Source organism: Excalfactoria chinensis, chromosome 17, assembly GCF_039878825.1.
Source record: "Excalfactoria chinensis isolate bCotChi1 chromosome 17, bCotChi1.hap2, whole genome shotgun sequence".
NCBI lineage: Eukaryota > Metazoa > Chordata > Aves > Galliformes > Phasianidae > Excalfactoria > Excalfactoria chinensis.
The window spans coordinates 683,459-697,834 of record NC_092841.1 but is presented as its reverse complement, the minus strand read 5'-3'; the positions used below and the strand labels follow the sequence as shown (position 1 = coordinate 697,834).

The window sequence follows — 14,376 nt, the reverse complement described above, 5'->3', positions numbered from 1 at the left end:
TGCCATGACGGGGATGCTCTTGGGTTGTCCAAGCAGACAAAGCAGCTCCTTTTCGACACCAGGGTCCCAGAGAAGGCTGGTGCTGGCGATATGCACAGCTCTCAGGATGGGGACAGGCAAACAGGACACAGATCCATATTGTCACAGGATACCAGTAAGTGCTGTCTATCCAGGATCTCTTCCCGACAGGAGCCCACGGCAGGCAGCACACCCTCCATAGGGGTCCAGCTGCTGCTGGTGATTCAAGGAGCCTTCCTGGGGCGGGCAGCCAGGGCTCCCTGCTCCCTCACCCACCCTGGCACCACAAGCTGGGGCAAGCAGAGATAACCCTTATCTTTCAGATAACGGGGGTCAGAGCAGGAAGGTGCGTGTCAGTGAGAAGGTGCACATTGCTAGGCCGGCAGCACAGACAGGTGGAGGTTTGTCCCTTCCTATTTCCCCATTTGTCACTTTGCTATCAGTGTGCCAAGCTGCCTGACAAATGCCAGATGTGAGCACGAGGAGATTATGAGCATGGCCATTCTGCTCCTTTCTCTACCCCCACCTGCAGCCCTCCCAAGTCTCAAATGAGAGCTTTTCATTTTCAGCACTTCATTTATCAGTAAAAGCCTGGGGTCAAGAGCTCCTGCCCATCTGACTAGGAGGTAGTATGCTGGGAGCTTTGCAGAGGGAGGAAGCAATGTCTGGGGCAGGCTTTGTGGCAGTCAAAAGGTAATGGCAGCAACTTGAAGCATTTCATGTGGGTGAAGGTTGTGGACAGACACGAGACCTGGAAGTCTCTGTCCAGCTGCAGCCAGGTGCAGTCCTGTTGACTCTATTGCCAGGAAAGGCAATCCACCTCCAGGTGGATTTCAGCCTCAGTTCTTCACTGAGGACAGAGTTCCATAAGTGTGATCAAGATGCTTGGCTGCTCGAGAAACCTCACTGCCCCTCTCCCCATTGCAGTCCAATGGCAGGATAGGGTAGCCAAGCTGTTCCTGTGCAGTCCAGCAGGCTTGTAGTCTTGAGAATGCCTCCTGTTCTGCCAGGCCAAGCTCCTCCTAAGAAATGTGTTATGCACCAGCTTCTTTCATTCATCCATGGGGCCACAGCCTACGGGCTCCTTTCCTTGTCGTACTGCAGCCTTGTCTTCAGTTTGAGGTGGGATGAGACATTTGAACACCTCAAGCACTGTGCCCTTGGCCTGCACCCAGACTGGCACACATGGGAAATAGAAACGGTCCTCCAGGCCCAGACCACGGGGTGCAGACATTGCTGTGTGATCTGAGCACTCCTTGTGCTGCCTTCCGCTCACCCCATCCCTCCAGCCAGCAGATGCACACACTGTTGTGACCACACAGGTAGCCGGGAGCAGGAGGCAGATGGCCATTGCCGTTGCAGGCAGGGCAGCCAGGCACATCCCTGATGTCCACCTCTCTTTGCCTGACAGGCACGCAGGTGAACTTCTCCAAGCCATCTGATGCATTTGCCTTTGAGGAGGACAGCAGCAATGACGGCCTGTCTCCAGAGCAGGCCAGGAGTGAGGACTCCCAGGGCTCCACAGAGTCGTCAGCAGGCACCAAATCCTCTGAGCTGCCGCCCTTGGCCCCCTCAGGGCCGTCCCAGGTGGGTGGCACCACTGGGAAGCTGTGCTTCCCCACATCTGGGGGCATGGCCGGGCTGGGAGGATGGACTGGGGCACTGAATGTGAGTGGGAGGGCAGTGAGGTGGCAGCACTGAGGCTAGGCTTGAGGGAACTGGGATGGACTGGGGGAAATGAGAATGCTGGGTTAAGGGGCACTGGGATGAGCTGGAATGTGCTCCAGGCTGGGAGGACTATGGGGGCTGGAGGGACTGGGTTGCCCTGAGGTGAACTATAGGAGATTGCAGGGACTGCGTTAGGCCTGAAGTAGCCTGGGGAACTGGGAGCAGTTTGGGCAGAGGAATGGGTAAGCACCTGCCCCACATCCGCTCTCACACTGCACCTCTCCTTTCCAGGATCACCCCCGTGGCATTGAGGGCAACACAGCGGAACTTGCCTCAGGCCAGACTGGCCAGTGCAACAGCCCCAAGCAAGCAGTGGGGCAGGACAGCCCACCTCTCCCAGTGCCCTCTGTGGTGAAGGTAATGTCTGCATATCCACACTTCCTAGGAGAGGTAATACCTGCAGGGCATGTGGCTGCAGCCAGGCCCAAAGTACCCATGTGCTGCACTCCATGTGGGACCGGGAAGTTTGAGGGCTTGGTCTTAAAGGCCTGGAATAATGAGGAGAGATGGATCCCATTTTGTGGTTATAAAAGGTAGAGCTTTGGTGCTTGCTGAAGGTGAATGCTCAGGTCCTGCATTGAGAACATTCTCTGGGGCTGGGGCTGGGAGTTGGAGATATAAGAAAATACAGAAATACCAGCAAGGCAAGGAAGGCTTTTTCCCATCCATGTGTTCTTCAGCACAGCTGGGATTAGTTGTTGCCCTGGAGAAGTCTCTCACATGCATGATTAGCTGCTTGTGGAACTGGGCTGTCAGGGTGCCAGCAGGACCTGCCCTTGCTCTATCCAGGCCTTCCAGTTCCCACAGGAATGTCAGGAGCTCTTCTCTCAGCTAATTCCTTTTCTTCTTGGACTAACAGTCAAAATCATCCAGTGATAGCAAGAACCGTCACAAAAAGCCCAAGGACACCAAGCCCAAGGTGAAGAAGCTGAAATATCACCAGTACATCCCTCCAGACCAGAAGGCAGAGAAGTCCCCTCCACCTATGGACTCTGCATATGCAAGACTCCTCCAGCAGCAGCAGCTCTTTCTGCAGCTCCAGATCCTCAGCCAGCAGCAACAGCAACAGCAGCAGCAACAGCAGCAACAGCAGCAGCACTTCAACTACCCAGGGATGCACCAAGGCCAGATAAAGTGAGTGACACTGTGCCAATCACAGGGCTTAGTACTACCTCCCTCCAAACCTTCTTCTTCCCTTTCCAGTTATTCCAGTGCATCAGAGATAAATACATTTAAGGGAAACAGCAACATCCCCAGAAGCTGTTCTGGCTTTGTACACTAGCTGGGGAACTTGTGACCTGCTGGTCCTTGCAGCCCAAACTGGTTTTCCTTGGGGTTGGTAGTCCTTCAGGTCTCATGCAGGGGATAAGAACTCCAGGGGGAGCAGGGAGATGTACATCATAGCAATGGGCACAGAATCCCCAGAGAGCAGCCATGTTACCCCATATCTCCTTTCTTATTTCAGGCAATCAAATGAGCAAATGATCAAAAGTTCAAATGCTTCATCAACTTCTGTCAGCAACACCCCTCTTTCTCCTGTGAAAACCACCTTTTCAGGCCAGACTTGTGTCTCATCTGTCAAGCCAGGCCCTCTGCCATCTAACCTGGATGACCTGAAAGTAAGTGAACACTTTGTCAGTACAGGAGCAGAATTTTATAGCCCACATGTTCTTTGCTACCCTTATATGTGCAGTGTAGTGCTGCAGGTTGTGTGCTGGCAGGAACCAACTGTGTTATAGAACTGCATACACCACCGCACTGTGAGCAGACCAAGGTATACAGCACAGTAAAGCAGGAATTGGTCCTTGTAGAAATTTACTGCTAGAAGGGGAATCCTGGGTTACCTCCATGGCCCGAGGACCACTGCTGGCTCATGGAGAGTAGTTAGTTTCTAGCAGGAGGAGGAAGGTTTTCCTATTAGGAAGGCTTAGCGTCCTGCAGTGGTGATCAGGGCTGTGCACGGTGACTGAGCACCTGGGGAGCCAGAGCAGGGAACCTGTGATGTCAGGTTTCTAACGTGCTTGCCTTCAAGGGGAGGCATTGGGAATGATTGTTGGTGAATTTTCTTCTAGGTGTCAGAACTGAGACAGCAGCTCCGAATAAGAGGCCTGCCTGTATCAGGTACCAAAACAGCACTGATGGAACGGCTACGGCCCTTCCAGGAGTGCAGCAGCAACGCAGTGCCCAATTTCAGTGAGATCACTACTGTCACCTTTCCAGTCACTCCAACAAGCACCTTGTCAAGTTACCAGTCACAGTCTTCCACCGGCATGTTGTCAAACGGCTTCTACCACTTTGGCAGCACCAGCTCCACTCCACCCATCTCTCCAGCCTCCTCTGACCTCTCTGTGAGCGGCTCTCTGCCAGATACATTCAACGATGGGCCCATATCTTCTCCACAATTTGGTCTTCAGCCATCTCCAGTTCACGGTAGTGCTGAGGAAAGCCTGATGAGCAGCATGAATGGAGGGAGCATCCAGCTGGAGCTGGAAGGGATTGACACAGAGAAGGACAAGATGCTGGTAGAGAAGCAGAAGGTCATCAATGAATTGACGTGGAAGCTGCAACAAGAGCAGAGGCAGGTAGAAGAGCTAAGGATGCAGCTGCAGAAGCGAAAGAGAAGCAATGGCCTTGAGGAGAAACAACAGCCCTCCCAGCATTTCTTTGGTGTCCCCATCAAGCAAGAAAATGCAGCATCCAGCTGCCCATTTGCATCCAAACAAACTGCCTTGAAAGGCCAAGCCAACAGCTCAGAAAAGTTAAGTAACTGTGGGGTGCCACAGCTGTCTCACATTGTAAATAGTCACTGCTTGGAGCCTGCAGGGCAAAGCACCATCACCTCCTCGACATTCCTGAGCCCGCAGTGCTCCCCCCAGCACTCTCCACTCGGGGCTGCAAAGAGCCCTCAGCACATCAGCCTGCCGCCATCTCCCAACAGCCATTATCTCCTGGCAGTGTCCCCTGGCTCACAGGCAGAAGGGCGCAGCACATCACCCCAGACCAGCAGTTGCCTTCGCACAGCACCGGTAAGTGGAGAGCACCCCCAGCTGTCATCTCTGCGGTGAGCACACACGTCTGTGGGCATTCACACAGATATCCCTGTTTGAGCTCTTTTCTGTCAGTTGGAAGTGCTGGCATCTTGATGGGCATGCAGGGGGCGGCAGGAACACGATGGGCTGTCTGTAGGGGTAGAGAATAGCTGAGATGGAGAATGGGCTGGAAGCTGATGGTACTGCGGTGTCCTTTGCAGGGCGTTTCCTAGAGAGCCCTGCTGCCTCCGCATCCAGTTGCCCTGGGGCTCCAAACACAGATCCTCTGCCCCATGGAGCCTTGGCACAGCTCCCTCTGCCCCAAGTGAGCACTGGCAAAGTTCCCCGTGCCCTGCAAGAGTCCTGGCACAGCTTCCCTGAAGTGAGGGGACCTGGCACAGCTTTCTGCCCCGGGGAAGCTTTGGCACAGCTTCATCTGCCCTAAAGGAGCCCTAGCTCATCTCCCACTCCACTTAGGGGAGGCTCTGGCTCAGCTTGCTGTGCCTCTAGGGGAGCCCTGGCACAGCTCCTTCTGCCCCATGGAGTCCTGGATCAGCTCCTTCCACCTGGGGAAACCTGGCACAGCTCCCTCTGCCCCAGAGAGCCCTGGCACAGCTCCATCTGCCCCATGGAGTCCTGGCACAGCTCAATCCACAATGGGGAACCACCAGCACAGCTCCCTTAGCTGCTGGGAGGTCCCTGCTCTCCCGGGGGAACCATGCCACAGTGCAGCAGGGCTCATCAGCATCTTGCTAAGCCATTGCAGCTGCTAACAGCACAATAGTGTATTTTGGTCACTGGGCTGAAGTAGGGCAATTCTCCCAATCATATGGGAAGTCTTTTCTCAGGAATAGAGCAGGACTTGCCACTGGGGTCTGCAATCAGGGGCTTGTTCCCCTCAGGCCACTGGCACAGCAGTGTGGTCCCTTCAGTGTCTTCACTCCTCATTCAGCCCTCAGGATGAGCATGAAAGCTTGTGGAGGGGAACAACATACAAAAGCAGCATAAGATGCCACTGATCATGGCCCCATTTCATCCCAACATCCCGCCATGGGCAGCATGGCACCCACTGTGAAACACCCAGCACTCACACAGGACAGCTCCTGAGCCACGGTCCCACAGCTTGCGCACAGAGCAGTGTGCTGTGTGAGTGTGACAGGGCTGCAGGGTGGCCAAATAGATTGCAGCCTGTCATGAGGACAGTGATGTAGAGGACAGACAGTTGGTCTGTCAGTGAGATGGGCAATGCTGAAGGGGTGAGACAGCCAGAGAGAGTGCTGCAGTGGGACGGGCAGTGGTGTGCAAAGCTGTAGGTGCAACAAGCAGTAACTGCACTGTGGTACATGGGCAGTGGGTGCAGCACTGTGGAACAATACTCCAAGAGAGATAATGGGGCTGCTCTGAACAACCAGGCAGACGCAGAGCATCAGCAGGGAGGAACAGCACCTCAAGGCTTCTTCCAGCTCTTTTCCCACCACCAGAGCACAAGGGGCACACTAAGGAGGTGACCCTGCAGTGCCCGACTGCTCATCCCGGTTGTGAAACCACTGTCCTGGGCTTTCCTCATGAACGACACCTGTGGGCTTGGAGGCAAGGGAGAACAGCAGCTAGCAGGCACCAGACCTTCTGGTGAGGGGTGAGGTCCCTCCTGGAAGGGGGTGGCCTTTTACTGGCAGTTTGCAGTTGTTTGGTTTGGGCACGGGGAAGGCCTGTAGGCTGAGCTGGCAGTGAGTCTTTTGGGCTGCCTGCACTGTCCAGTGCTCCATGGGATCTCCCAAAACCAGTGGTGACAGAGAAGGTCCCCAAAAGAAGGAGGTGAGAGGCAGCTTGTGGCTTGGGGAGCATTGCTTTGCTGGATGCAGCCACTCTCTTGCTCTGCACATTTATAGCTGAGCTGAGTTGAGTTCTGAAAGCCATGCTCATGGGTCTGGATCCTGCTGGGGTCCTCAGAGCTCACCCAAGGAGTTATTCCTCTTCTCTATTTCCTGCCCAGAAACCAGGTGCTGTGATCTGATCCCACCCACAACACCCTTAGTTTTCCTGGTGCTGCTCTGGCTTCTGCTGGGGTGACAGAGGTTGTCCTGCATGCTGAGGAGCAGAATTTTTTCCCTGTGCATTGATTCGATTTCCCTGTATTTCCCCCACGTAGATGACTACGCAGGCAGGTCAAAAGTCTCCTATTCCATCCCCAAGTTTTTGTAAGTCAAGCCCAGCCCTCTCAGAGGGAAAGCAGCCTCCACCATATGAGGATGCAGTAAAGCAGGTAATTGCATGATTTTTACTTTCAACAGGGCCAGAGCTGTGCAGAGTGATCTTTTGTGGTTAAGGCAGCTGCAGGAACTACAACCCTCTATGGGGTCCGTGGAGAGTACAGGCCTTGTTCCACAAGGGGCAGCCTTTCCATGTAAGGTTACTAAATGATTGTCGCAGAGCAGTCAGGCACCATGCTAAATGGGGTTTGTGCTCGTGAAAGGTGCCTGCGGTCCTGACATGCCACACAAATGCCCCAGAACTCGGGGCACTCCTCTTTGGGGTGCTCCGTGCTGTGACAGGCAGACCCTTGAGCCGCTCTTCAGGAAACCTTACCTACCCTCTGTAGCCCATTGGTAAAGTCCCACTCCGGACCATCTGCTGCCCTTAGCCATAGCCTGGAGTGCTGCTCCTGTGGGGAAGACCTTCTCCACTACCTGCAGACCCATCACTTCTTGTGACAGCCTGTCAGCATCCTCAGTGCCGGTTGTGATGTTGCTTTTAGGAACATGGAGCAATACCACTGACAGTGGTGAAAACTGGTCTGTGCTGGTTGTGCGATGTGTGCGCAGTCCTTCCAGTCTGCAGTCAGGGAGAAGAGGAAGCTGTTTCATTGTCCCCAGTGCAGGGAGTGGGAGCAGGCAAGTGTCAGTGCTAGGTGCCAGGTCCAGAAAATCCGTGTCCTCATCGCTGTGGGGAGAGGCAGTCTGCAGCAGCTTCTGAGGATGGCTTGGCTGCAGGGCAGGGGGAACCTACTGCAGCACTGTGTGGATCTGCTGCACTTGTCCTTGATCTCCCAGTGCTCATCTGAATGCCACTGCCGGACCCCTGCATTTCTTGTGGGGTCCAGAGCCACCCTACCTGGTGCGTGGCTGGAGGGACTCTCCTCCTAATGCCCTCTACTCTCCTCTTTGCCGTTTGCTGCAGCAGATGACTCGAAGTCAGCAGATGGATGAACTCCTGGACGTGCTGATTGAGAGCGGAGGTACGCACTGCTTCTCTGACCCCTCCAGGGCTTCCCCTCTATCAGGTGTAGGTCCGCTGCACCCTGAGCAATCTGTGTGCCTCCGGGAGCTGCCTGAGTTGGGTATGGCCTTCATTTGCTGCCTTACACCAGGAGCCCACCCAGAGGTCGACTCCAAAAGCACATGGGGCCTGTGCTGGTGAGAAGGCCTGCCAGAGCCTGTGCCTACACGTGCCCCAGGTCAGCACAGGAGTCTGGGCTTGGGAGCCTGCTCAGAAAGGTTGGCAGCGTGTCACAGAGCCTCTGCTGCCCTCCTCTCCCAGTGCTGCCAGTGCCACCTCCCACACAGAGCACCGTGGTGCCCTCCCCTGTGCAGATCCTGCCTGTGCCCTTTTTCATTGATGACCAACCCATGCCCATCCCCGTGGGGACAGCTGCCAGTGCTTGTGCCCTGGAGATGAGTTCCAAAACTGGAGGAGCTGAGATCAGAAACTGGGAACGGGAGGGGCTTCCCACAGGGAGGATGGGTGGGTGATGCCAAAGGGATGGAGTTGGGTGTGGGTCCCTGAAGGCATGCCCAGCCCAAAAGCCCTCAGCAGTGCCTCCTACCCAGCAGTAGGCAAGGCCTGCCAGAACATCTCATTGTCCTCTTGTTTGTTGAACAGAAATGCCAGCCAACGCCAAGGAAGATCGGTCCTGCCTCCAGAAAGTACCTCAGATAACAGTGTCTACAGGGAACTCCAGCACGACGCTCCCAAAGTCATCCGCCCCATTCGAACAGGTTTCCTCCACCCAGCTCCCATTCGAGCACTGTCCGGGCGGTGGTGACACTCACCTCGAGGTCCTGCTGAATGCCCACAGCCCGCTGGGGAGAGTGGGTGAAATCACCCTGCTGAAGATGGGAGGAGAGGAGTCCCACTTCGAAGGGATGATAGAGGGGTTCTCCAGCAAAGCCGCAGATGAACTGCTCACCTCCCAGGAGATTTTACAGACTCCCCTCTCCCCCATGGAAACGCAGCTCTCCCCTTCCCCTGCTGATGGCTCCGGTTTACAAATGAATTTCACCGAATCTCCATGGGAAACGATGGAGTGGCTGGACCTCACCCCCCCCAGTTCCGCCACCGGCTTCAGCTCACTCACTCCCGCCGGCCCCAGCATCTTCAACATTGATTTCCTGGATGTTACTGATCTCAATTTAAACACCAGCATGGACCTCCACCTGCAGCAGTGGTGAACAGGAGGGCGGTGGAGGCAGAATACTGTGAGCCCGCAGCCGCCAGCGCAGTGTTTCCGTCATGCTGGAGAACACGCAGGGCTAACACACCATGTTCAGGGGAAACTGGAGCCATTTTCCCAGTGAATAAACTTGTTTGAATTTTCAGTTCCTGCAAACTGACAGCACAACAGCTCTGGTACTTTGGTTTTCTTCCACTGGCACATCTTCACACAGGATACCAAGTGCCTTTATCAACACTCGTTTAGGTTGACAGTTGCCTGTAACTTCATTTTTGTCCTTTTTATCTTCCTACTCCCCAGTTTTAGCAGACACTCCCATGAGAACTGGAGCAGCTCACAACAAAACCACGTGGTGAGGTGAGCTCACCTGAGAAGCAGCAGGGAAGCAAGCACACAGAGGCTGCTGCCCCACTCCCTCCTGCCATCCCGCAGGGCTCCCCTCAGCCTTGCCCAGGTCAGGAGGGCTGGAAGCAGGGAGGCATGAGGGCTCTTACAGCCGTGGCAGTAAGCACACCCCTCTGTACAGCCAGACCCACCTTGTGCCATTCCTCCTACCCCCAAAGCCCCAGAGCTGTGCTGCCTCAGTCCCTGCACAACTGTATGAGCAAGCGAGAGATGATGGAGCCTACCATGTTCATGGTGGTGCCATGGGATGTTCTCAGACTGTTTGGGGAGCCGAAAGACAAGGAGCTGTCCCAGCTACAGTCTGAGCTGAGTCAGGCTGCAGCCCGAGACCTTGGAGCAGAGAGGTGTGGATGCTGGAGGCAGCCATTCGGGCTGCAGGTGCAGGTGTTGAAGGGATGTGGCATTCCAGTGGAGCTGACGTGGCTCAGCTCGTGTGGTACAGATAAAGAGATGTGTGATGTGTTGTGGTCCAAGGCAGGAGCAGGTCATATGGATAATACAGCACAGCTTTGGAGGGGCTGTCTCTGCAGAGCTGCAGCTTGGTGTGGCTGGGCAGCCAGGAGCAGCCCCCCTCCTGCACGTGGGGCAGGGCTGAGAAAGCCCTCATGGGGCTGTGGTTTTGTGTGAGCATCTGCTTTCGCTGTCTCCGCTCTCTGCCATCCAGAAGGCTTCCCTCTTCCCTTCCTCCTTGATCCTCAGCAGCAATCCTCTTCCGTCCCGAGTTTACTCCGGCATCACCCAGCTCAGAGCAAGGCCACCCGGAGAACAGCTGTGAATCACTGAGCCTAGAGGAGCTCGTTCTTCTGAAGCCAGCGGAGATGGATGCTCTCCCACAGTGATGCCTCCAGTTTGAAGTCACCAGCATTTCTCCTGCGAGTCTCTGTGCAATATCCTCCCTCAGGCTCCAGTGAGAAGGAGCCTTCGCTTCACTTCTTGGCTGCCACCAAAGAACTGCAGACTCTTTGATGGACACATCGGCTTTGCGATTCTGGTTTTGCCAAAGTAAATATTGTTGCTGACAAAGATTGTTAAACTATTTACAGACTGAGTGTATTTAATATTTGTGTTACTGGAAGGACAGCGCAGCGGGGACGCGGTGCCGGGAAGGTGCACGGTGTGCACACACACCTGCACAGCCCACAGCCTCACTGCGTCTCCGGCTCGTGGCGATGTTGCATGCTGTATAAAGAACACGGCGGTAGCTTTGAAGTCACTATTTAAAGCATCACTTTTCTATTGTACAAATGGTCACAGAGCACTGCTAGGATAGATGAGCACAGGTTGCCTTGGTTGTTTTTTTGTTGTTTTTTTTTTTAAATTCCTTTTTCTAAGGGAGAAATTTTTAGAGGCCGTCCCATGGAGAATATTAATAGCACTTGAATCAGAGTAGTGGTAGCTGCTACACTGCGCCATTGTACAGGGCTTTCCAGGTAACTTTCTCCTCTAAGCAAATGTATTTCCTTATTTAAAGGGATGCTGTCAGCTTCGAACTTGTAAACAAGCACATTTCCTTACCTATGTTACCAGCAACACCTTCATTATTAAAAATCCCTTTGCCTTGCCACTCTGCCTGCTCGCAGTCTGCCGCTTGATTCCACCTGGGGCGGGAAGCCATCAGCCCCCAGCCCCCACACCTTCCTTACAGATGTTTGCTTTTGAAGGAGATGAATGAGGGATGGGGATTCATCCCCGCAGAACAAGCTGATGGCTGCAGCTCAGCACAGCTCAGGTCAGAGGGGTCATACAGTTCCAACCCCTGCCGTGGGCAATGTTGCCACCCACCAGACCTTGCTGCCCAGAAAGGAAGATCTGTGCTTGAAGGTGGTATGTCTGTAACTCCTGCATCCCTTCCCCTGTGGCTGTGGGTTTCTCCTGGGTCTCTCCGTCTCAGATCCTCCTGACACAGACACAGCCCTGTGCTCCCAGGGGGGATCCTTCTCCCCGCACCCACTCATGACCATGTCCAGCTTCACCACACCGCTCCCTCCCTTCTAAGAGGGTTCCCAGGACGCTTCCTGCCTGTTTGCATGGGAGGTTTCCTGCCCATCCCAAGATGGGGTTAAAAGGTGGGATGATCTGGAGACACTGATCCAGAAAAGTGAACCAGAAGAGATGAAGGTGACATACCAGCTAGTTCCTACGTGCGGCTTTTAATCTCTTAATCATACACAGCACAAAGACCCCCATTGCAATAAACTCCCTGGGCTGAGCCAAGCTCTGCAGCCCGGTGCCATGGCACAGTGCTCTGCATCTCGCAGCCCCCACCTGCTGCTCTGTGCCCTCATGCAGGGCAGTGCTGGGGCTGCTCTGTGCCTGCTGCTCCTCTGCCCCAGATCCCAGCTGCCCTGGATGTGCCTGCCTGGTTTTCTTGCACAGCCCTTCCCAAGGGTTTTAAGGTCCATGGATTTTGCTTCTTGCTGTGGCTGAGCAGCAGATCCCCTGATGTGCCATGCTGAGTTTTTCACACACCCTCCTTGTTTAAGGCTTTATGTAAAGCTTTACCCAGTGACATTCCTTTGTGAGCAGCGACCACCGCAGCTGAGCTGCCTGCAGCGCTGGACTCTCTGCTCCCCCTGTGTGGTCACTTCAGGTCCCCCCACCCCTGGCATCTGCTACCTGGTGTTTCCCTATGGGCGGTGCTGGCTCTTCCTACACAGAGTTACTACTCAGAATTGCTAGTTAATAGTTACCAAATATATACATAGCTCTGTGTTACATCACACAGTTCTAAGAAAGCTCAAACAAAGCAAGTAATGGAGGAAGGATGGGGTGAGAAGGGAAAGAAAGGTAGAGGGATGACCCAGGATCCTGGTGCAGGGAGATGATTGGTCTGACATGCAGAAGGCTGAGGTACAGCAGCTTATCATACACCTGTCACAGCTTCCTCCATGTTTTGGCATCGTTTCTCTTACAGCATCATCAATCGGTTGAGGTCTGTTTGCCAGCACAGAACAACACTTCTGTAGATCCCTGAGCTCCCAGCATGGCTCCTGGGTCAGCAGGGCTAGGGGTGCTCATGAACAGCCCTGCTAATGTGCGGTGGCCCTCAGAAACACCCCTCAAGACGAACCACTTCTAGTCGGTACATTGCAGAACCGCTTGGTGTGCTGCACAGAGGTCTGGTGAGAAACCTGTCTTCCTTGGAAGGTCAGGCAGGACCTCCTCCTCTTCTCACAATATCCAGCCAAACGCGAACTGTGCTGCTGCTGTATTATTTGGCTCCAACAAGATGCATCCCCATCTGGCCAAGAGAGGAACCGCCTCCATGGATGGCCGTGGCAGCAACTTCTCCCAGAAAGAAGAGAAAGAATTGAGGGTTTTGGTGGGACAACCCATGGTCCCACCCAACATCCAGCTCCGTGTTTTACTCCCAGTACAACAGTGGCACAGTGACCACCAGAAAAGGCAGCTGGTGCTTCAGCTTCCATCCGCACAGCTTTAAGCATAATGGCAAAAATCAGGACCTGCTTTCTGTTCTTATTCACCAGTGCAGCCATTCCATCTTCCCCAGGGCCCTTCACACACAGAGCAATGACACACTTGGGGCTTTGTTCAGATTCATAGTGAAAATTGAGCTTTTTTCCAAAGTGGTACCTACGGGGGGAGCCCCACAGCAAACAGTCAGAGGAGACAAGGCAGGAAGGCAGGCTGGCAAAGCCAAAGATGAGTGGAAATGTGTACCACACAACCCGCAAGTGCTGCAGATGAAGTAGTCGGGGTGTCTGTATCCATCCACACTGCTTATGTCTGCGCAGAGAGGAGTCTGAACTCATCAAAACCTTGGAGTCTTGGAGTCCCATAGACACATCACAAACGTCAATGAGCACAATATCTATTTGATGGACGTTACATAATACCTGGTGAGGGTATCAGGAGTGCTTCAGCCCTACACATAGGCGTAAAGACATGAGGACGTGGTATGAGGCGTGAGACTGGGCCACTGTGCACGGCAACAGCCCTTGGTGGCTCCAAGCCTGTCTGGAAGTCAGAGCTGCTCCTCAGCCTTGGCTGAGTACAGGAACTGGGCAGCCTCAGTGTCCACATGGTGGTACAGAGGGGAAGCAAGGGCTGAGACATACAGACCGTGTTGGGTTGTCTGCAGGAGGATTCTCAACTCCAGGGTTGGAGAAAACCATTGAAGCCCATTTATACCAGGAAATACTGGACCGGTTCAAGGAACAGCAACAGCAGAACTGCTCAGACATGGGGCCAGTCCAAGACACCGAAGATGCATCTCGGATGCGGGGTCAGGGGTTTCCCATACCACCCATTTGAGCAATAATGTGATGATAACAGCCCTTGGTGAAGGCAGAGATGTCCAAGTGAGTCAACAGGGAAGAAAACCTGAGCATAGATTCTATGGGGCAACTGGGAGAACCTGAGGTGACAACAGACACAGTCCTTACATGCCACACAGCCACAGGGGGAAAGAGCCCAGCAGGACCCTCTGCATCCTGAACAGCGTGGGGATGCCCAGTTCAGTTCTGCCACGTTTCTTTTGGTTTCTTGTCTGCTGAGACTGCTTCCTCCAGAGCAAACCTCAGCACACAGAGGGAGCTGCTGGTGCAGAAGGAACAGAGCTGCTGTTCGTGGAGCCGGGAGGGGCAGGCCCTGCAGCCCCTGACCTTGCTCAGCAGTGCTTGCTGGGTTTTGACTTTTGCCTGTAAATCACTGAGTCTGGAATCTTGGGTTATGGATGAAGAGCAGGGACAGCGAGCAGCCCAAAAATGTCCCAGAATTGCGCTA

At 54.2% G+C, this 14,376-nt stretch overlaps 1 protein-coding gene across 11 annotated transcripts in view; it reads left to right on the top strand.

Moving 5' to 3' along the window:
• The window catches only part of MYOCD (myocardin), a 211,914-nt gene extending 200,739 nt beyond the window's left edge, over positions 1-11,175 (top strand). For 9 of the 11 annotated variants that reach the window (XM_072351837.1, XM_072351830.1, XM_072351836.1 and 6 more), the window contains 7 exons: positions 1,430-1,605; positions 1,978-2,103; positions 2,606-2,880; positions 3,212-3,365; positions 3,819-4,772; positions 7,953-8,010; positions 8,655-11,175. In XM_072351837.1, the coding sequence (XP_072207938.1) occupies positions 1,430-1,605; positions 1,978-2,103; positions 2,606-2,880; positions 3,212-3,365; positions 3,819-4,772; positions 7,953-8,010; positions 8,655-9,223 (2,312 nt within the window). In that variant the 3' untranslated portion in view covers positions 9,224-11,175. Of the gene's footprint in view, positions 1-1,429; positions 1,606-1,977; positions 2,104-2,605; positions 2,881-3,211; positions 3,366-3,818; positions 4,773-6,924; positions 7,039-7,952; positions 8,011-8,654 lie in introns of all 11 variants that reach the window. The other 2 variants (XM_072351841.1, XM_072351831.1) reach the window with 2 other exon arrangements.
• The last annotated feature ends 3,201 nt before the right edge of the window (positions 11,176-14,376 follow it).